The sequence below is a fragment of the Thalassophryne amazonica genome, chromosome 6 (assembly GCF_902500255.1).
Source record: "Thalassophryne amazonica chromosome 6, fThaAma1.1, whole genome shotgun sequence".
Taxonomy (NCBI): Eukaryota; Metazoa; Chordata; class Actinopteri; order Batrachoidiformes; family Batrachoididae; genus Thalassophryne; species Thalassophryne amazonica.
In genome coordinates, this window is record NC_047108.1 from 43608424 (window position 1) to 43632409 (window position 23986).

At 41.5% G+C, this 23986-nt stretch overlaps 1 protein-coding gene across 2 annotated transcripts in view; it reads right to left on the bottom strand.

The window, feature by feature from the left end:
* Window positions 1-23986, bottom strand: part of pofut1 (protein O-fucosyltransferase 1) — a 38404-nt gene that overhangs the window by 1797 nt on the left and 12621 nt on the right. For both annotated transcript variants that reach the window (XM_034172103.1, XM_034172105.1), the window contains exons 3-6: window positions 23771-23953; window positions 14629-14741; window positions 8716-8908; window positions 3614-3856 (exon numbers count right to left, since the gene is read on the bottom strand). In XM_034172103.1, the coding sequence (XP_034027994.1) occupies window positions 3614-3856; window positions 8716-8908; window positions 14629-14741; window positions 23771-23953 (732 nt within the window). The remainder of the gene's footprint in view (window positions 1-3613; window positions 3857-8715; window positions 8909-14628; window positions 14742-23770; window positions 23954-23986) is intronic.

Genomic DNA, 23986 nt, shown 5'->3' on the forward strand with positions numbered 1-23986 from the left:
GAAAATTTGTGGCGTGTTATGAAGCGCAAAATACGACAATGGAGACCCCGGACTGTTGAACAACTGAAGTCGTACAACAAGCAAGAATGGGAAAGAATTCTACCTACAAAGCTTCAACAATTACTGGGATTACCTTTCACTGCTATGCTGATGATACTCATACATACACAATCCTTAGAAGATTGTCTTGCATCAGTGAGAAGTTGGATGTCTAGATAATGATGGTTCTTTGTCCAGTGAGACATTGGCATCAATTTGACCAGTTAACGCTCAGCCTAGGCTCATGTGTCATACATTGCACCGACAAAGTGAGGAACCTTTGGGTAATTTTTGATCCTACATTATCCTTTGACCTCCACATTAGAAATATTACGAGGCCTGCTTTCTTCCACCTGCAAAATATAGCAAAATTTCATCCCATCCTGTCTATGGCTGATGCTGAGAACCTGATCCATGCGTTTATCTCTTCTAGATTGGACTACTGCAATGTTCTATTTTCTGGTTCACTGCAGTCTAGCATTAGGGGTCTCCAATTGGTTCAAAATGCTGCAGCCAGACGTTTGACACGAAGCAGAAAGTTCAACCACATTACACCCATTTTGGCAACCCTTCAATGGCTTCCTGTCCCAGTGAGATCAGATTTTAAGGTTCTGCTACTAGTCTATAAAACTGTTTACAGACTGGCACCTCCCTACTTAGCTAACCTAATTAAACCCTACGTACTGGCCGAGGTTTGCGTTCTCAGGGTGCAGGACTACTTTGTGTTCCTAGGGTGAATAAGAAATCTGCAGGTCATAGAGCTTTCTCTTATCATGCCCCTGTTCTGTGAAATAATCTCCCTGGGTCAATAAAACAGATTCTGTGGAGACTTTCAAGTCCAGACTTAAGACGCACTTATTCTCCCTTTCATATGGCTAGCATACTGGTATAGTTTTGCTTTACGCTTGTTACTCTTTTAATTCATTTTATTGGTAAACAAAGCGTGCCGCGGCCTCAACTTTACCTAAATTCTGGGTCTTTTAGTGAAGCTTAAGGCTAGTGGCCGGAGATCACCTTAGTATTTCTTCTGTTTTTCTTGTTGATTAATGCTGGCAAATTATACAGTATTTCTTGTCTTTCGGATGCCTGATTGTTTTTTCTCTCTGTTTAAGGTGCAGCTTCATTCAGAGATGGGAGTTGTATTTGTGCTGGCGAACCTCCTGTCCTGTGCACCAACAGCATTTCCTGTATATTCATTTTTGTGAATTGTTCTGTAATTTATGTCTATAGCATGGCCCAAGCAGAGGGTCACCCCTTTGAGTCTGGTATGCTTGAGGTTTCTTGAGGTTGAGTTTTTCCTTACCACTGTTGCTCTGGGGGTTAGTAAGATTAGACCTTACTTGTGTGAAGCGCCTTGAGACAACTCTGTTGTGATTTGGCGCTATATAAATGAAAATAAATTGAAATTGAAATTGAAACAATTAGTGTCTTCAGTTCCCAAATGCTTATTGAGTGTAGTTAGAAGGAAAGGTGATGTAACACAGTGGTAAAAATACCACTGTCCCAGCTTTTTTGAAACGTGTTGCAGGCATCCATTTCAAAATAAGCAAATATTTGCACAAAAACAAAGTTTATCAGTCTGAACATTAAATATCTTGTCTTTGTGGTGTATTCAATTGAATATAGGCTGAAGAGGATTTGCAAATCAATGTATTCTGTTTTTATTTACATTTTACATAACGTCCCAACTTCATTGGAATTGGGGTTGTATTAACCACCTCTAACTGGGGGATTCCAAGGTCTTCCCAGGCCAGTGTGGAGATATAATCACTACACCTAGTCCTGGGTTTCCCCGGGGTCTCCTCCAAGTTGGACGTGCCTGGAACACCTCCCTAGGGAGGTGCCCAGAAGGCATCCTTACCAGATGCCCAAAACACCTCAGCTGGCTCCTCGCCAAGGAGCAGTGGCTCTACTCTGAGGTCCTCACGAATGACTGAGCATCTTACGCTATCTCTAAGGTAGACACCAGCCACCCTCCTGAGGAAACCCATTTCTGCTGCTTGTACTTTTGGTCATGACACAACCTTCATGACCATAAGTGAGAGCAGGAATGAAGATTGACCAGTAGATCAGAGCTTCGCCTTTTGGTTCAGCTCCCTTTTCGTCACAACAGAGAGCAAATGCAATACTGTCCTTGCTGTGCCGATTCTCTGGACAATCTCACAGTCCGCTGTCCCCTCACTCGTGAACAAGACCCCAAGGTACTTGAACTCCTTCACTTAAGGCAAGCTCCTGATTCCCTTCCCAGAGTAGGCAATCCATCAGTTTCCTTATGAGAACCATGGCCTCACATTTAGAGGTGCTGATCCTCATCCCAGCCACTCCACACTCAGTTGCAAAATGACCCAGTGAGTGCTAGAGGTCACAGGCTGATGAAGCTAACAGGACCACATCATCTACAAAAAGCAGGGATGAGACCCTGAGCCCACAAAACTGAAGACCCTTCTCCCCCCAACTATGCTTCAATATCCTGTCCATTAGGGATGAGCGAGTACACGACTATCTGTATCTGTGTAACCATCTAAATTATCTGTATCTGTACTTGGAGTGGGCCTAAACCGGAAGTGGGCATGGTTTAACCAGAAATGGGCGTGGCTTAAATCTGTACATTGTCTGAAATTGATATGGATTGATCAGAAGTTGCTATATTTATTGTTTATTTGAAAACTATTTACAGAACAGCCTCAAATTTGAGATTCAAATCAATGATTTTGATCACAAAAGCAAGAGAACTATTTACAGAACAACTTTTTTATGAACTACAGAACATGAATATTCTTCAGTGTTTGAATGAATATTTACAGAACAGCCTCAGAATTGAGATCCAATGTTTTTGATCACAATAGTAAAGGAACTATTTTACAGAACAAGTTTTTAATGAACTCAGAACATGAATATTCTTAAGTGTATGAATGAATATTTACAGAACAGCCTCAGAATTGACATTCAATGTAGTCAGAAATTATGAACTAAGTATGCATGAACAAGAGTTGTCATACTCAACACAACTTTTTATTATTATTTTTTTAATTTTATGATCAAACTGTTTTTTTTGTCCAATTATTTATTTTTCACACAAACTTAAACAATGTTGGTTAAGGTATCTGTGTGTGTCTGTGTGCATGTGTGTGTGACTGAGTGAGAAAGAAAGAGAGAGGTTGTTCTAAGACTGTTTATTTTTTAATGATCTGTGTGAACTTGGTGATTCATGCAAACATCCAGTGATGGCAAACAGGGAAATAATATGTCAGCCTTGTTTACTGTGTTCTTCTCAAAAGCACCACGTTCAGTCGGAGCAAAGTTTTGCAACTGACTTTATATCACCAGCCAAACTTAGGGCAAACAAACAGTTTAAAAAAAAAAAAAACCTGACCGGAGTGGAGGCAGACTGTTGTTTAAATTTAGTCTTAAATACTCAACAAAAAAAACATTGCATATCATGTCACCTACACTTTAATTGAAGCAAGCAGTTGCACTTATTTCTGAGTATATTTTAAATCTGTACTTAAAATTCAGAGTTACCAATGATTCTGACACATACTTGTGACTGCACACCAGGACATACAAAACCCACCTTGCCTTTGAAGAGCTTTTCAATATCCTTGCTGTGTGATTCGGAGTCTGTGGCGATGTACACAGAGCGAGCAGAGGTCCTCTTCACCCACAGCCTGACAGCTCTGCGGATCTCTGACAGATCAGGAAGGCACATGGTCATTGTGAGAGGCAGTGCTGTTTGACGGTTGTAGCCAACACACTGTGGAGATGCCATGAAGTGAGACCCCACATCTCCACTCTTTAGCATTTTGCAGGCATTTTGCTGTAGAATGGAATAAAAATATTAAGTGACTGCACAGTAGAGGCTTAGAGAACAAGCCACGTAGTACGTATTGACTATTTATTTATTTACTTATTTGAATGTGTACAGTGCATATTAATCAATGCGTCAGCAAAGGATTCAACATAAATGTGCCAGAGATAGCACAGGAGCTAAATTTCATCTGTTGTCCTAAGGCAGGTACAAACATTTAATAATAAATCTGACAACACAGACATTTGATATTATACTAAACACACACAATCAATCAATCAATCAATTTTATTTATATAGCGCCAAATCACAACAAACAGTTGCCCCAAGGCGCTTTATATTGTAAGGCAAGGCCATACAATAATTACGTAAAAACCCCAAGGGTCAAAACGACCCCCTGTGAGCAAGCACTTGGCAACAGTGGGAAGGAAAAACTCCCTTTTAACAGGAAGAAACCTCCAGCAGAACCAGGCTCAGGAGGGACAGTCTTCTGCTGGGACTGGTTGGGGCTGAGGGAGAGAACCAGGAAAAAGACATGCTGTGGAAGAGAGCAGAGATCAATCACTAATGATTAAATGCAGAGTGGTGCATACACAACTTAACAACAAACTATTTACAATAAAATGATCAGTCTGGAAATTAAAAAAGACTCAAAAAGAAAGCATAATTATCTATGGCTACATGACTGGTTAGTTTTCAACCAATTTTTAAGAGCTTGTTTGAAAGGTGAGTATTGTCCACAGTTTCTGATGTGCTCTGACAGAGCGTTCCTCTGCCATTTGGCCAAATTTAGTCCTGTGTCTTTGAACAATACAGTCCCCTCTTGTTGATGCTCTAGTGCCCATTCCATTATTATTATTTTTCCTATCAATAAATGTTTTTAGAGGCAGGGGGGCAGCCCATTTAGAACTTTAAAAACCAGGCAAGCATCCAGGAACATCTGATAACTTTCAAAATCTAAAATACTATACTTACTTAAAATGTTACAATAATGACAATTTAAAGGCTTTCTATCTAAAGTGGAAACAAACTACGTAAACAACAATGTATTCATGTTGTGTTATTGTACCTAGAATTAATAAAAGCAATATTTTTAAAACCAGCAAAAGGTAAAATATCTCAAATAATCTTGTTGGTTTTTGAATTGTGATGATTTCTTGATACTGAAACTTTTTGCTCTCTCTCTCTCTCTCTCTCTCTCTTTGTGGTGCACGCTGGGAGTGTGAGTGTGTGCGAGAGTCGAGAGATGGGAGTGTGACGCAGTTCAGATGAGATGATGTTTTTTTCTTACTTTTCAGAGGTTTTTGTTCATTTTCAATTTGTTGGTTGTTGTTTTCTATTGTTTGGACTGGTCTGTGTGTGCGATCCGTCTATGAGGAGTGGACGGTGGACTTGTCCTCTGAACGTGGAAGTTTGGCCCGTCTCTTCTTCTTCCATGGTTTTGAAGCTTCACTGCCAGCAAAGTTCAGCGGGATGAATAAAATCTATCAATACAGGTATGTACTGATAAAAAAACTAAAAGGATTTTTCGTCCTGGCATAGGGTTGTGTAGAATTGCGGAGGCTTTGTGTACAGTAGTGCAGTGTTGTGTAGATTTACCTACAGTAGTGGAGTGTTGCATAGACTTGCTTAAAAATGGCGTACTTTCTGTGTCCAGTGCTCTACACCGAAAAAATTAAACATTTTTGGCGTCCTCCTCACATACCCCTCAGCATTCTGCTGCATAGGGGAGCAAAAACGTGGGGTAGAGCTGCTTAAACTCTGCGTAGAGCTGCACAGCTCTGTGTAGTCGGCACTCTGCGATATGCAACTCTATGTTGGCCCGGTATGAAAGGGGCTTGAGACGTGCAGAAATTTTTTTTCTGCTGTTACCAAAAATGAACTTCCAGACTGTGACATGAGTCAACACAAGATTGAGTTTCAGTGAATTAAATTAAAAATAAATAATACTCCCCCTCTAGCTGTCACCTTATCGTGGTGGGGGAGTGTGCGTACCCGGATGATCCTAGGAGCTACGTTGTCGGGGGCTTTGTGCTCCCTGTAGGGTCTCCCAAAGCAAACAGGTCCTAGGTGACGGGTCAGACTAAGGGCAGTTCAGAACCTCCATGACCAGTAAAAGATCAAGGACCGTGACGTCACCCGGTATGGCAGAGCCGGGGTCCCACCCTGGAGCCAGGCCTGGGGTTGGGGCTCGCGCGCAAGCGCCTGGTGGTCAGGCCTTAGCCCATGGGGCCCGGCCGGGCTCAGCCCGAAAGAGTGACGTGGGCCCGCCCTCCTGTGGGTTCACCACCTGCAGAGGGGGCCATGGGGGTCGGGTGCAGAGAGGATTTGGTGGCGGTCGAGGGCGGGTGGCCCATCGGCCCGGTCCATGCTCACAGCCCCTGGCTGTTGGGACGTGGAATGTCACCTCGCTAGGGGGGGAAGGAGCCCGAGCTTGTGTGGGAGGTTGAGAGATACCGACTAGAGATAGTCGGGCTCACCTCCACCTCCACGCACAGCTTGGGCTCTGGTACCCAACTCCTGGAGAGGGGCTGGATGCTTCATTTTTCTGGCGTCGCCCACGGGGAGAGGCGGAGAGCTGGGGTCGCATTGCTTATTGCTCCCCAGCTCAGTCACCAAGTGTTGGAGTTCACTCCGGTGAACGAGAGGGTCGCGTCCCTACGCCTTCGGGTCGGGGACAGGTCTCTCACCGTTGTCTCGGCCTATGGGCCGAGCAGCAGTGCAGAGTACCCGACCTTCCTGGAGTCCCTGGGAGGGGTACTAGATAGCGCTCCAACTGGTGACTCCATTGTTCTCCTGGGGGATTTCAACGCCCACCTGGGCGGCGACAGTGAGACCTGGAGGGGGGTGATCAGGAAGCACGGCCTCCCTTGATCTGAACCCGAGCGGTGTTCAGTTGTTGGACTTCTGTGCTAGTCACAGTTTGTCCATCACGAACACCATGTTCGAGCACAAGGGTGTCCTGGAGAAGGTGACCTGGAGGGTGATCTGGAGAAGGCATTCAACCGTGTCCCTCGGGGCACCCTGTGGGGAGTGCTCCGGGAGTACGGGGTCCGGGGTCCTTTGCTAAGGGCTATCCGGTCCCTGTACGACCGCAGCAGGAGCTTGGTTCGCATTGTCGGTAGTAAGTCAAACCTGTTTCCAGTGCATGTTGGCCTCCGCCAGGGCTGCCCTTTGTCACCGGTTCTGTTCATTATTTTTATGGACAGAATTTCTAGGCGCAGCCAGGGTGTAGAGGGGGTCCGGTTTGGGAACCACAGAATCTCGTCTCTGCTGTTTGCGGACGATGTGGTTCTGTTGCCTTCGCCAAATCGGGACCTTCAGCGTGCACTGGGGCGGTTTGCAGCCGAGTGTGAAGCGTCTGGGATGAAAATCAGCACCTGCAAATCCGAGGCCATGGTTCTCGACCGGAAAAAGGTGCTTTGCCCTCTTCAGGTCGGTGGAGTGTCCTTGCCTCAAGTGGAGGTGTTTAAGTATCTCGGGGTCTTGTTCACGAGTGACGGACAGATGGAGCGTGAGATCGATAGATGGATCGGTGCAGCATCTGCAGTGATGCGGTCGCTGTATCAGACCGTCGTGGTGAAGAGAGAGCTGAGTAGGGGGGCAAAGCTCTCGATTTACCGATCGATCTACGTTCCGATCCTCACCTATGGTCATGAGATTTGGCTCATGACCGAAAGAACGAGATCGCAAGTACAAGCGGCCGAGATGAGTTTCCTCCGCAGGGTGGCTGGGCACTCCCTTAGAGATAGGGTGAGGAGCTCAGTCACTCGGGAGGAGCTCGGAGTTGAGCCGCTGCTCCTTCACGTCAAAAGGAGTCAGTTGAGGTGGCTCGAGCATCTTTTCTGGATGCCCCCTGGACGCCTCGCTGGAAAGGTGTTCCGGGCACGTCCTACTGGGAGGAGGCTGCGGGGAAGACCCAGGACACGCTGGAGGGACTACATCTCTCGGCTGGCTTGGGAACGCCTTGGGGGTCCCCCGGAGGAGCTGGGGGAGGTGTGTGTGGATCGGGAGGTCTGGGCGGCTTTGCTTGAGCTGCTGCCCCCGCGACCCGACTCCGGATAAAGCAGAAGAAAATGGATGGATGGATGGAAACTATGATTATTAGGATTATTATCCTCTCCTGTGGAACCAGCTCCCAATTCAGATCAGGGAGACAGATACCCTCTCTACTTTTAAGATTAGGCTTAAAACTTTCCTTTTTGCTAAAGCTTATAGTTAGGGCTGGATCAGGTGACCCTGAACCATCCCTTAGTTATGCTGCTATAGACTTAGACTGCTGGGGGGTTCCCATGATGCACTGAGTGTTTCTTTCTCTTTTTGCTCTGTATGCACCACTCTGCATTTAATCATTAGTGATTGATCTCTGCTCCCCTCCACAGCATGTCTTTTTCCTGGTTCTCTCCCTCAGCTCCAACCAGTCCCAGCAGAAGACTGCCCCTCCCTGAGCCTGGTTCTGCTGGAGGTTTCTTCCTGTTAAAAGGGAGTTTTTCCTTCCCACTGTTGCCAAGTGCTTGCTCACAGGGGGTAGTTTTGACCGTTGGGGTTTTTACGTAATTATTGTATGGCCTTGCCTTACAATATAAAGCGCCTTGGGGCAACTGTTTGTTGTGATTTGGCGCTATATAAATAAAATTGATTGATTGAATTGACTGATTGATTATTAACTTTAAAATATTTATAATAACTTGTGCTATGTATTATTTTACTTGCGGTTATTTTTCTTTCATCTAGGTGCCTGTTCTTCACTCCAAAATATTTGTGTTTGCTCTTTTAATTTAGTGTAAAGTACTGTGAAATGTCTTGGGTTAGGGTTCGGTGTTACATGTCCACATGTCTACACGATGAAATCACAACAAACATCTCACCCAGTCCACGCCGATCCTCAGGTGAATACCAACATACGGCCTGAGTAGCAGAGATGAAATATGTTCTTCTCCTTCTTTTACCATCTCGTCTGACCATATGATGAACCGCTGCAGACCAACATGTTCCTCAATCACTGGGAATTGGGCAGGAGCCCCAGGCATGGCAAGGACAGGGTGCTCAGAGGGAGGGAACCTAGTCAAATAAGGGAAAGTGGATTAAGAGCATCTACAGAATAAGTAGTTAAGAATAAGATATTTAAAAAGTTGAACATTAACTAAACTAAAAAATTGAATATTAACTAAACTGTAATTTATGCTTAAAATTATTTGTGATGTCAGGTCTTTAAATGTGAGAGAGAAAAAAAATGTAATTTTATGTGTAATGTCAGAAGTGATCAATTCCATATGTGACAAAAGCCACACTACAGCTACTGACAAGGAAAAAAAAATGTAAATAAAATATTATATTAAAAAGTAAGTCCCTTCGGCTTCTCCTTTGTTTTTCACTCGGGTCGCCACATATATATATACATATATATACATATATATACATATATACATATATATATATATACATATATACATACACACAGACACACACACACCCAATTCCAATGAAGTTGGGACGTTGTGTACAATGTAAATATTAACAGAATATGATTTTCATCCTATATTCAATTGAATACACCACAAAGACAAGATATTACACGTTCAAACTGATAGACTTTGTTGTTTTTGTGCAAATATTTGCTCATTTTGAAATAGATGCCTGCAACACATTTCAAAAAATTTAGGATGGGGCAACAAAAGACTGGGAAAGTTAAAGAATGCTCAAAGAACACCTAATTGGAAATAGGTGAGTGTCATGACTGGGTATAAAAGAAGAATCTGGAGAACTTTCTACACGTAAGCAGCAAGGCCAAAAACCAACATTGAATGCCTGTGACCTTCGATCCCTCACTGCATTAAAAGCCGACATCATTGTGTAAAGGATCTTACCACGTGGGATCAGGAACACTTCAGCAAACCATTGTCAGTTAACACAGTTCATCGCTACATCTAAAAGTGCAAGTTAAAACTCATACATACATCAACAACATCCAGAAATGCCACCGCCTTCTCTGGGCCCGAGCTCATTTGAAATGTACAGACGCAAAGTGGAAATGTGTCCTGTGGTCTGATGAGTCCACATTTCAAATTGTTTTTCGGAAATCATGGACGCCGTGTCCTCCGGACAAAAGAGAAAAAAGACCATCTAGATTGTTACCAGTGAAAAGTTCAAAAGCCAGCATCTGTGATGGTATGGGGTTGTGTTAGCGCACGTGTTACAACAGTGTGGCTTCGTTGTAAAAGAGTACGGGTTCTAGACTGGCCTGCCTGCAGTCCAGACCTGTCGCCCATTAAAAATGTGTGGCGCATTATGAAGCGCAAAATACGACAATGGAGACCCCGGACTGTTGAACAACTGAAGTCGTACATCAAGCAAGAATGGGAAAGAATTTTACCTACAAAGCTTCAACAATTACTGGGATTACCTTTCACTGCTATGCTGATGCAGAGACTGTTGGGAAAGAATTCCACCTACAAAGCTTCAACAATTAGTGTCCTCAGTTCCCAAACGCTTACTGAGTGTTGTTAGAAGAAAAGGTGATGTAACACAGTGGTAAACATACCACTGTCCCAACTTTTTTGAAATGTGTTGCAGGCATCCATTTCACAATGTGCAAATATTTGCACAAAAACAAAGTTTATCAGTTTGAACATTAAATATCTTGTCTTTGTGGTGTATTCAACTGAATATAGGTTGAAGAGGATTTGTAAATCATTGTATTATGTTTTTATTTCCATTTTACACAACGTCCCAACTTCATTGGAATTGGGGTTGTATAAAGGAAAACCATGGAAATCACCAGGGGTGCCCAAACTTTTACATACAACTGTACATACAATAAATGACAGAATGTTTGAATTTTTGGCCATTTTTCAGAGAATATGAATGATAACACAAAAGTTTTTCCACTCATTGCTAGTGGTTGTGTGAAGCCATTTTTTGTCAAACAACTGTGTTTACTCTTTTTGAATCATAATGACAACAGAAACTAACCAGATGACCCTGATCAAAAGTTTACCTACCCTGGTGATTTTGGCCTGATAGCATGCAAAGACCTTGACACAAACAGGTTTGAATGGCTACTAAAGGTAACCATCTTCACCTGTGATCTGTTTGCTTGTGATTAGTGTAGGTGTATAAAAGGGTTTCTGGGCTCCTGACAGACCCTTTCTTTCATCCAGTGCTGCACTGACGTTTCTGGTGCCGGAGTCATGGGGAAAGCAAAAGAATTGTCAAAGGATCTGTGGGAAAAGGTAGTTGAACTGTATAAAACAGGAAATGGATATAAAAAGATATCCAAGGGACTGAAAATGCCAATAAGCAGTGTTCAAACTGTAATTAAGAAGTGGAAAATGAGAGATTCTGTTAGAGCCAAACCATGGTCAGGTAGACCAACAAAAATTTCAGCAGCAACTGCCAGGAAAATTGTTCGGGATGCAAAGAAAAACCCACAAATAACTTTAGCTGAAATACAGGACTCTCTGAAACAAACTCACTCATTCATGTACCTCCTACAACTTAATTTCAATGTGTTGTCCGTTTCACGCATCCTTTTCTTTTTTCTTTTCTCTTATTCCACATTTGCTTATTTGCACATTTTATTTCATTGTGAATTTTTCAGTGTTTAGTGTATATTTATACAGGCCGTACAAAGAGAGTGCAGCTCAAACCAAAGTGAAATTCCTTGCATTCTGTGGATACTTGCCGAAAAAAGCTATTCTGATTCTGATTCTGAAAGTGATGTGGCTGTTTCAAGATGCACAATAAAGAGGCACTTGAAGAAAAATGGGCTGCATGGTCGAGTCACCAGAAGAAAGCCATTACTGCGCAGATGCCACAAAGTATCCAGCTTATAATACAACAAATAGCACAGAGACAAGCCTCAAAATTTCTGGAACAAAATCATGTGGAGTGAAGAGACCATAATTGAACTTTTTGGCCATAACTATAATTGCTACATTTGGAGAGGAGTCAACAAGGCCTATGATGAAAAGTACACTATTCCTACTGTGAAACACGAAGGTGGTTTACTGCTGATGGGGATGTGTGAGCTACAAAGGCACAGGAAACGTGGTCAAAATTGATGACAGGATGAATACAACATGTCATCAGAAAATACTGGAGGAAAATTTGCACTCATCAGCCCGGAAGCTGTGCATGGGACATACTTGGATGTTCCAACATGACAATGATCCAAAACACAAGGCCAAGTCGACCTGGTATTGGCTACAGCAGAATAAAGTTAAAGTTCTGGAGTGGCCATCTCAGTCTCCTGACCTCAATATCATTGAGCCACTCAATGATATTGGGGAGATTTCAAACGTGCAGTTCATGCAAGACAGCCCAGGAATTTATAGGAACTGGAGGCTTTTTGTCAAGAAGAATGAGGAACTTTACCATCAGAGAAAATAAAGAGCCTCATCCACAAAACCACAAAAGACTCCAAACAGTCATTGATGTCAAAGTGGGCAATACACAGTATTAAGAACTGGGATATGTAAACCTTTGATCAGGGTCATTTGGGTAGTTTCTGCTGTCATTATGATTTTAAAAAGAGTAATCACAGTTGTTTGACAATAAATGGTTCCACCCAACCACTAAACATGAGTGAAAAATGTGTTTTTCATAGTCTCTGAAAAATGGCCAAAAAAAATCCAAAATTCTGCCAGAGTATGTAAACTTAGGAGCACAACTGCATTACAGTGCAGGCAGCAAGCAGAATGTTGTTAATAATCACCGGCCTTGAATCATGGACTGCCTCATTTAGGTGCCGCGTCTGAGCATGAATATAATGCCCGGTCTTTTAATCATGGAAATACGGTACCCACTTTCCTCTAATCAGCGAGTGTCAGTGCTGAACCTCATTTCATACCTCTGTTAGTGGGCATGTCCAGTCTGCTGTGTCAGTCATATGCAAGGGTTTTTTAATGAAAATGCATTGCGATTGGATAGGATGCTTTGTCCAATGTGAGCGAAAATCCATTATACAAAATCCATTATATACAGTGTTTATTACATGGAAAACCATACAAAAGCAACATATGTGGCACTGTGCTGTGTGATAAAACTGAACATTTTACAGTGGCCTGCTATTGTGGCCAGCCTAAGCCCTGTGCAATAATCATGCTGTCTAATCAGCATTTTGATATGCCACACGTGTGAGATGGGATGAATGAATTATCTCAGAGAAGAAGTACTCACTAACACAGATTTAGACAGATAAAAATAGGTCTTTTGTGTACATAGAAAATGTTTTAGATATATGTTAAGCTCATGAAAAATGGGGACAAAAACAAAAGTGTTTTGTTTAGATTTTTGTTCAGTGTACACACACACACACACACACACACACACACACACACACACACACACACACACACACACATTAGGCATGTGGAGATTAATCAATACGAATCGCTTTCTAGATACAAACATGCACGATGCAAGTGCATCAATTCATTCAGTGTGCATCGATTCATTTGACAGGTTGAATCGTGTTGCATCACTCGCTGCCTGCTTGCATCAATTTTTTTCCGATGCACACTGAATGTACCACGGACGAAAGCCAGAAAGCTTAACAATTTCCTTATCAATCCTTCGGTTCAGGACACCAGAGTGGCCGTTGTTTTTGAGGGTGTTTATCAGGAAATGATCATTTCTCTACATTGATCGCAGACTGTGGCAGGTCTGCTTAAAGCTTGAACCAATGAAGCAGCGCACTGACACGCTATTCGCTGGTTCTCTGCTTAATTTCCAGCGGCAGGTCCGCAATGTCTTCATTAACCCCTCTCAAAGCCATTTAAAGATGTCAATCGTGAGTCAGCTTTGTGTGGATTAAAGTCACCAACTGGGACTCTTGTCCTGTTGTGGGCAAGAAACGTCCAAAGTTCCATACTGGAGTTTTACACGATGGTTCTCTGGCGTGAGCACCAGCTGTGCGTTAACTGAAGTTGTCCATCAGGTAAAGGAAATAATAATATCCTCTGTTTTGCGGGACTAAGTGCACAGCTCCAAAGAGCCGTGCAGATGTCTGTCTGAATTAATAACTTCAGAACGAATCGCCATTTTAAATCAAATGACACCTCATTCCAAACAATAAACTGCAACCGACCAAACCTGTTTTTTGTCCCCCCCAAAATGAGACGTCCTGCGTTCTTCATGAAACATTGATCTTGACGTGCAGCTGGCTGGAAGAGCTCAGCTCAGAGTCTACGGAGTTACATTTGTGTCATTAATATCTGAAAGAAAATACTTTAGACAGAGACTATAGATTTTGTTTATTTCTATTTCTGTCCAGAGATCAAGAATCCATCATGTACATCAAGGATCCAGTGACCATGTACAGATTTTATTGATTTTTATTTATGTCCAGAAATCAAGCATCCAGTGACCAATTTCATATTTATTTACTTTAAGATTCAATAAAATTTTGTTGACATAGAAAACCTGTAAAGCCTACTTTTAGTACACATAAAAGTCACAAGAGGTATTTACAAGGGAATCGATAAAGAATCGGATCGATAAGCGGAATCGATAAAGACATCAACATAGATAAAATCTTATCAAGACCCATCATTAATCGTATCACACCAAATCGCATCCTATCGCACTGTGAGGAATTGAATTGCCATCAAATGCATATCAAATCGCATCGAATCGGGAACGGGTGAATCGTATTGCGTTGTATTGTCAGTATCGCTATATGTATCGTATCGCTGGTGGTGTATCGAGGCGCGGACCGAATCGTCAGTGATGAGATTCACATGCCTTAAATATAAATATGATATTAAATGTGCACTCACTTTTTTATCCACTGAGGCTGGTGGTAAGAACTAAATGAAATGCCCCCAAACAAGACAGATTTGTCAAATTCCACACCAGCGTAGTTCCAGAACGGACCAAATGGATTCCCATCCTGAAAAATAATCAGATGTACCCATTTATGTCAAACATGCAAATGCAAACACAGTGTAAGTGTAATATAAGAATAGAAACCCACTGTTCACCTTATATGTTATGAATTAATCTGATTTTAAAAACAGAAATTTTGAGTTTTCTCATGTCAATGGGATTATAGCTGATATGTTGTTATTTATCTGCTGTCAGTGTTTCAGAATGTAGTCAGTTGAGGTATATTACTGGAGTGCAATAGTACTTAGTACAACAATATAGGTGCAATGTGGCAAAGGTGCAGTGCAGAGTAGCAGCATGGAGTTGAATAAGAATGTAAACTTTTTTGTTTTTTGTGCAATGGAATGTGCATAAAAATAGTTTGGTCTTTAGTGTGTGTGTGTGTGGGGGGGGGGGGGGGGACTTATGCTCTTGCTTTCGGGAGGAGTGAGTTTAGCAGTCTGATGGCCTGTGGGAAAAAGCTGTTGCTGAATCTGGTGGTCCTGCAGCGCATACTGTTGTAGCGCCTGCCAGATGGTAGGAGGGTAAACAGTTTGTTTGAGGGGTGGGTAGGGTCTTTGATGATGCTGATGGCTCTTCTGTGGCAGCGGGATGGGTACAGGTCCTGTATGGATGGTTGGGCTGACCCTGTGAGCTTCTCTGCTGTTCTCACCACTCTCTGTCGCACTTTCTGGTCAGCAACATGGCAGCTGCCATACTAGACTGAGAGACTCCTGATGAGGATGCTATCAATGGCACCCCTATAGAAGGTGGTGAGTGCTGAAGGGGGAGACTGGCTCTCCTTATCCTATGTAGGAAGTGGAGGCGTTGCTGTGCTTTCTTGACAAGGGAGGTGGTGTTAATTATCCATGTCAGGTCATCATTGATGTACACCCCCAGGAACTTGGTGCTTTTCACTGATTCCACAGCACTGCCATTGATGAAGAGAGGTGTGCGAGGCTTGTGATTCTTCCTGAAGTCCACAGTTATTTCGTTTGTTTTGTTGACATTGAGGTGCAGGTTGTTGATGTCACACCAGTTGATGAGATGATGCACCTCCTCTCCATAGGCTGAGTTGTTATCGTTGCTGATGAGGCCCACTACTGTCGTGTCTTCTGCAAACTTGATGATGTGGTTTGAGTTGTGTCTGGCACAACAGTCATGGGTCATCAGATGAACAGCAGAGGGCTCAACACGCATCCCTGGGGGACCCCTGTGTTCATGATGGTGGTCTGTGAGGAGTTTTTGCCAACTCTTACTGTCTGTGGTCTGTTGGTGAGAAAGTCCAGTAGCTAGTTGCAGAGTGGGGTGCTGATGCCTATAGCACTCAGTCTGTTCACCACTGTTGTGGAATAACTGTGTTGAATGCAGAGCTGAAGTCAATGAACAGCATCCGCACGCAGCTTCTAAAATGGCTTTAGGCTTCTGTTGTCAAAGTGCAGAATGAAGAGATGGCCTGGTTTCTGGTATTCAAAAACTATATTTTCAACCAATTGGCTTAAACCAGCTGCTCACTACACAATGATATAATGGGCTTGCACCATATCAACATAACACAGTGCCATATCAACATAATGCACACACCTATTTCAGAACAACTGCTGATCACACCACACACATTACGGTGTGTCACCCTATCCATGCAGCAAAGGATGAGGAGCTGTGCACTGTGAGCTGCACAGGATCCCCCATCTGTGGCTGATGCAGGGCTACACTGGTAGAGATTATTATATATATATAAAGACCCCATGTTTTATTCAGCATTAATGATTCTACTGTGTACAAAAGATACAATTATTTCCCATGCTGACTGGTTCATGTGTACAAAGTAAGCATCTGAGCTGCTTCAAATAATTGCCAAGTATGTGCACTGGCACTTGAGATAGAAAATAACACCTTGTGTGATAGACATTATTGGGTGTCTATGTGTATAATAACAAACACAGAAGTATATTTATTGAGAAGAGAACAGATTTTGTTTGCTCAGAGATGGGTCATTCCATATGAAAAGACCAAGGCTTCCAGTTTCATGGTCTCAGAATTGCTCTGTTTTTTTATATTTTGTGGTATGAGGTGTAAGATGAAGATTGCACTTCCTTCCAGTTAAATATCTCCACCCATTCCGATTTTATAGGCTGTTGAAAAAGGGGCCATGGCAACGTTAACCCTTTGTTATTGGTTTGTAAACATTTTTAAGAAGCTCTAACTCAAAAACTAAATAAGATATCAATTTGATTTTTTCAGAATGTATTAACTCTGTCTTAAACTCTCAGAAAAAAAATGATTTTTACAAACATTAACCCTCCACTGGCCACACAGGACAAGGGTGAAAATTGAAATTTGAACGGTACTGAAGAAAAATCAGCCGAATATAGGCTCAATTTTCTCACATACCATTGAAGATAGTGCTTTTGCTTTTAGTTTTCTGGAAAGCACATGCCAGGGGCTTCCAAAGGAAGTGAACTCCAGACTGATGCTGTTATTTATTTCAGAGCAATGTTAACCCTTTTCAGCCTTGGTTGCCGGGCGTGGCACTTTTGGACCCTCTTTTTCACCATGTGGGTATCTTCTGATTTTCAAAAACTTTGTATCATCTAAAAGCCCTTGTTATGTGCTGCTAGAAAAATTACACACTGATATAAAACAAACACCCCTACACATAGAATTACAGTCCTCTTTTCAGGGTATGTCACACTTTTTGTATATATTCTAATGTACAGTAATATGTACATAAATGTACACAATACACAGGTTTGCAAAACTGTTAAACCACACCCATGCCTCCCTCGGAATGTCCTTCTTTTCAGGCACTTTCCCACATTTGATAGTCTGTGACGGTGTTGAAAATGTTGCTTCATTTTTAAATGGCAAAGGCCGTGTGTATGCAGGGACTATGACATCTTCTTGGATGAGCTAAAGATGAAAGTGGATGCTGCATCAACAAGAGTAAAGATACAACTGCTTACATGTGCCCCTGTTTCCTGGAGTAGGAAACAGAGTGTGAGCAGATTTGGTGTTACAAACTATGTTGCAAGAAATGCTGTAAAAATGCGGAAACAGAATGAATTCTTCCTGACTTAGTCAATAAAACTGGCAGTCGGCAAATAGCTTTAGAAACAATTAACAAGGTCTTGGCTTTCAATGAAAATGACCAATTTACTAGAATGCTACCAGGGGCAAAAGATTTTGTAAATGTGAAAGATTTGAATGGGGAGAAGCAGCGGGTGCAGAAAAGACTTATTTTGTTGAACTTAAATGAATTGTACATTCAATTTAACAAGCAGTACCCTGATGATAAGACAGGCTTGTCCAAATTTTGTGAATTGAGACCCAAGCAATGTGTTACTGTTGGTGCAAAGGGGAACCACTCAGTATGTGTTTGTACTATACACCAAAACGTCAAATTAATGTTAGCAAGCTTGCCAGGTGATAAAATTGATTATCGTGAGTTGATGTCAAAGATGGTCTGTTCAGTGCAGTCAAAAACTTGCATGCTTCACCGATGTGAGCTATGTCCGGGAAATGAGGCATTTGTCTCTTTTCTAGAGGAACGGTTGGCTGTGGCAGGGCTTGAGGAAATTAGATTCAAGCAATGGGTTACCATTGACAGAACAACTATTGTAGAGCATGTTCTTAATTGTTAGGCCTACACTGAGAAGTTGGCTTCCATGGTTGATAAACTAACCACCCTTATTGCTAAGAATCAGGGGGCTTTTCTGGAAAAGCTAAAAACTAACGTGGGGGAAGATGAATGCATCATTCTGCTTGACTTTGCTGAGAATTACTCGTTTGTAGTACAGGATGCAGCACAGGGTTACCACTGGGATAATTCCCAAGTAACCCTGCATCCCTTTACTGTGTACTACAAGATGAATGATTCCCTGCATTGTCGAAGCATATATGTAATCAGCAATCACTTGCAACACGACACAATTGCAGTTCATTATTTCCTCACTCAGGTTGTGCCCCTGATCAAAACAGGTATCCCGACAACTTTAAGCAAAGCATATTACTTCAGCGATGGGGCAGCCTCCCAATATAAAATTTCAATAACTTTTGCAACCTTCTCCATCACAAGGAAGACATTGGCATGGAAGCAGAATGGCATTTTTTTTTGCCACTTCTCATGGAAAGAGTCCTTGCGATGGAATAGGGGGCACAATCAAGCGGGAGGCAGTCAGGCACAGTATGAAAGCAATTGCTTCGGGTCATATTCTTACTCCCCATGACTTATTTGAGTGGGCTCACGTAAATATCAAGGGGGTTGAGACAATTTTTGTTGAGAGTGAGGATGTTCAGAAGCACTCAAAGCAGCAGCTGAAGAGATTTGAGGGGGCTAAGAAAGTTCTGGGTACCAGGGATAACCACTGTTTCAGTGTAACTAGGAATGGTACCATTCTCGTCAAACGTTTGTCGGGTGAAGAGGAGGTCGGATTTGAGTGCGGTACCCCTATACCTGAGCCTCTAAAACTGGCAGACTGTATCCCTGGTCATTATGTGGCCTGCTTGTATGATGGCCATTGGTGGTTGGCAAATATCATTGAGCAATCTCAAGAGAATGACGATGTCAAAGTTTCATTTATGCACCCAAATGGACCAGCCTCAAATTTCCACTGGCCTCGTAGGGTGGACGAATGCTGGGTACCTTTGACTCACACTCTCTTGATGGATGCTCCAGACACCACTGGACTTGGAAGGAACTATGTTTTATCTAGTCAAGAAGCTTCCAGAGTGCAGGGATGGTTTGACAGCCTGAAGTTGGCAACAGAGTAGAAGTTAATATTTACAGAGTAGCCTGGCAAAATTGTGGGCTTTTTTTGTCCAGAACCAGAGGTACAAGGGTTGATTGTGAATAACAGAATGCATTAGGATGTTAACATAATTAGTTAGCTCAAGGTTTACATATTTTTTAAAAGAGCTGTTGTACATGTATTATTTATGCATTTTAGGTAACTATGCACCATAACTCCTATGTATTGTGTACATTTATGTACATACGACAGTACATTAAAATATATGTAAAAAGTGGGATATACCCTGAAAAGAGGGCTTTAATTCTATGTGTAGGGGTGTTTGTTTTATATCAGTGTGTAATTTTTCTAGCACCACATATCAAGAGCTTTTAGATGATACAAAGTTTTTGAAAATCAGAAGATACCCACATGGTGAAAAAAGGGGTCCAAAAGTGCCCCACCCGGCAACCAAGGCTGAAAATGGTTAACATTGATCTGAAATAAATAACAGCATCAGTCTGGAGTTCACTTCCTTTGGAAGCCCCTGGCATGTGCTTTCCAGAAAACTAAAAGCAAAGCACTATCTTCAATGGTATGTGAGAAAACTGAGCCTATATTCGGCTGATTTTGCTTCAGTACCATTCAAATTTCAATTTTCACCCTGATCCTGTGTGGCCAGTGGAGGGTTAATGTTTGTAAAAATCATTTTTTTCTGAGAGTTTAAGACAGAGTTAATACATTCTGAAAAAATCAAATTGATATCTTTAGTTTTTGAGTTAGAGCCTCTTAAAAATGCTTACAAACCAATAACAAAGGGTTAACGTTGCCATGCCCCCTTTTTCAACAGCCTATAAAATCGGAATGGGTGGAGATATTTAACTGGAAGGAAGTGCAATCTTCATCTTACACCTCATACCACAAAATATAAAAATCAGAGCAATTCTGAGACCATAAAACTGGAAGATGTTCTCAATTTGGCTCATTTCATATGGAATGACCCAGATGTCAATCATGATAGCCACCTCACCATTTACAACAGCTGCATGCTATGCCAAAATAATTTAATTACGCAATTACACAATGTTGCACAAATTAATCAAAACGTGGAAACAAACTTTGTCACAGACTGTGGCGTAATTTTTACCAAAGACAAGCGATATGCTAACAACCAACATATTATGATGATATGCAAATGCTAGAAGATGATCATGTGTATTACTGATAACATTTAACAGATGTTCAGAAAGATAAGTATGTAATCTTTTGATACAGACTAGTTAATAGCATTTCAAAAAACACACCTGATACATTCAAATGTTGTATGCAAAAACATTTGTTGCCTGAAAAATGTATGCCGTTTTTTTTTTTAAATACCATGAGACAAGGAACTGAAATTAAGGGTGAAAATTTAAGTTAAGAACTTAATTCCAAAGAAAAAAAAAAAGGAAAATTGAATGAAATCAAAAATGTTGTTGTTGTTGCCCATTCGGCTGCTTCCATATTTGTTCAGGGTCGCCAAAGAGAATACAACCAGATCCGCACTGGTATTTGGCACACGTTTTATGCCGGATGCCCTTCCTGACGCAACTCCAGTGTTACCTGGAGAAACACACAGCCGCTGGTGTTCCAAAGAGGTCTCCCATCCAAAATCCAAATGCTTAGCTTCTGAGATCTGACAGGATCAGGCTGACACAGAACAGACCAGCTGCTAATTAAATCAAACATACCAGTGGAAAATTATGATGATTTGGATTTTTTTTTAAAAAGACTGGATCAAAGAAAGCTCTGACAGAGGGCTGAAGCAGGAAGAAAAATTAAAAGGATCTGAACCTGCAAAGCCCTGAACGGTGAATTGCCATGACCCAAAGCTGAACTCATGACCTGGGTACTTTCCAGAAAATGATATCATCCACAGGTGTTTTTACTGGTGTAAGACTTGCTATATTTAGAAAAGACGAAAAGAAGAAATGATGCTCTTCACAGTATTAAGATGAACACAAACCAGTGTAAAACAAAGCTGTTCCGGTGTTCTTGATGGCTGTGAATTTTGCTTCCTTTTCAAAATAAAAACTGTTGCTTTGACACTTTGATTTTTTCTGACTTTTCTGAACAACTTTAAGGAGATCTTTTTGAACAATTGAGCACAGCTAAAACATTTAGATTCTCGTCTGGTGATCAAGGACTCTGTCCGAAGTCTCCACAACAATACACTCAATAAGATATTCTGTTTTGTCTTCTCTACCACTGCTCTAACACTATGAACAATGTTTGCACTTCAGACATTGAGTCCCTTAAAAGGAATACAGCTTTGTTTCAACATTCCTTTGGCTGCTCTTATTTGGGGGTTCACCAACAAAAACATGCACCTCAGCGTAACACAGTCTTTGGTAAGTTTAAGGCAGAGATGTGGAACATTCCAAAACAGTATATTTGTAAAATAAACCTGTCTGCTGCTGCTGCTCTTGTCAAATAGCTCATGTTTGGATGACTAAAGTCCATCAGTAATGAAAACTGATGTGAAAAAATGTCCACTGTTCCCTTGAAAAACTAAAAAAAAAAAAAAGTTGCTGCACAATCCTGGGGGATGGAGTCCCTTCATGTGTTTTCCCCTGACATTTATCTTTCTGTGTAACAATAAATAGAAATTGTGAAACAGTGTATTCAGGTTGACAGGACAATTCTTTTTGATTTTATGAGTGTTTACTGGCGTGTTTCAGTGAGGATCCCCCACTCACAGATGTTGCAGCTTCAATTTACAGCAACAGAGAGGCTGGGGCCTATCCCAACAGTCACAGGGTACAAGGTGGGGTACACCTAGCCTGTCGCAGGGCTACATATAGAGACAGACAAACACATTCACACACACACAAGCACACACACCTACGGTCAATTTAAAGTCACCAAATCACGTAACCTGCATGTCTTTGGAAGTGGGAGGAAGCTAGAGTCCCTGGATGGAACCCACGCAAACACAAGGAAAACATGCAAACTCATACAGAACTGCCCAGGTGGGATTCTTTTTTTTTCGTCTTCAAGTTGGACATAACAATGCTGACAATAATTCCAACTTTTACGACGCATACTGTATGTGTAGCTGAATTATGCCTTTTATAACAATAAATAAATAAATAAATAAACTGAAGGAATGCTGTTATGTATTTGATATTCTGACTGCATAATGCCAAAAAATTGATTCCATGCAGGGCTAACAGTATATGGCGTGTACAGCAACATGTAAGAAAGGAAGGTGGGTAGGCAGGTTGATGAGTGTGTCAGTTCATATCTCCCAGGACTTAATTATTGACTAGTGAGTGAGCGATCTTATTAATTCCAGCCAGCTTGTGTAAACCATGACACAAAATTATTCAATGTTAAGTAACACTTAAATAGATGCTTGACATTTGATTGGCAGATTGTAGTATGTCACGTTGCATTGATTATTTGTCCTATTGTATAGAAAAACAGCCTACTGTATGATTTTAGTCATTTTTCATGGAATTTGATACCATTTGTCATTCATTTTGGTTCCACACTTTTCCACCATCTTATTGTAAAAATGCATCCAACATACAACAGAGCTATCTACAGCAAGTGAACTTTACCTGTGGACAGATGCAAAGGAAATTTAAAAACTTTTTATCTGTCAAATGAGAAGTACCTTTTTAAGTGTCATATAAAACAGATAATGAATGTTTTCCACTCATGCAATGGAAAGAATATATTTATGAGTTGAAAGATGGAACGTTCCATCTTTCAACAAAACACTGAAAACATTTAATTGAAAATATTTCAATGGAAAATATTCTTTCCATTGCACTCATAAACATTCCTTATTTGTTTATTATGATCTTGTCATGCACCAAAGAGCAGGGTTTAATGAGAATGGATTAGAAAGTGTTTACGTTTGATGCTCCAGCTCAATCTACATCAGGAGAAACCCCTTGACTGATTGTGATGGAATCTTGATTTCGTTGTATTGCATTGGACATTTTAAAACTTTTTGCCATGTAAAATAATCACATTTTAATATTGTACAAAATTTATAGTGTGTCCCAGACTGTTTTGAAGATTTCATTTTTTTATTATTAAGACTGTTTCACCCATGCAAGGAGCTGTTCACTAGAAGAAGCACAGAATACTTGAAGTATCCAAAGATCCACATGTGATCAACAGAAACCCCCAGCAGTGTTTCCACTTTATTGTCATCATGGTTTAAGTTTGCATTTTTATTTTTCGTCAGTGTGCTTATTCCTATGTTGTTATAGCAACAACACTAACAAAACACAAGGGCCATGAAAGAATCCTTCAGTCAGACTCTCACCTTCATGGGGCAAGATTTTTTGTCTGGACTTCGCTGTGCAGCAGTCTCAAAGCAATAGGCATTCCTCTGTCCTTCGGGCCAGTATTTGGGAGCCAGATGCTTCATGAAATCCTCCAAACTCAGCACACGGTGGTAGGCAGATAAGGCTTCCAGCTTGAAGAACTCATTGTAGGGAACATGGACCTAGATAAATAAATTAAAACAATAAAAAAAAAT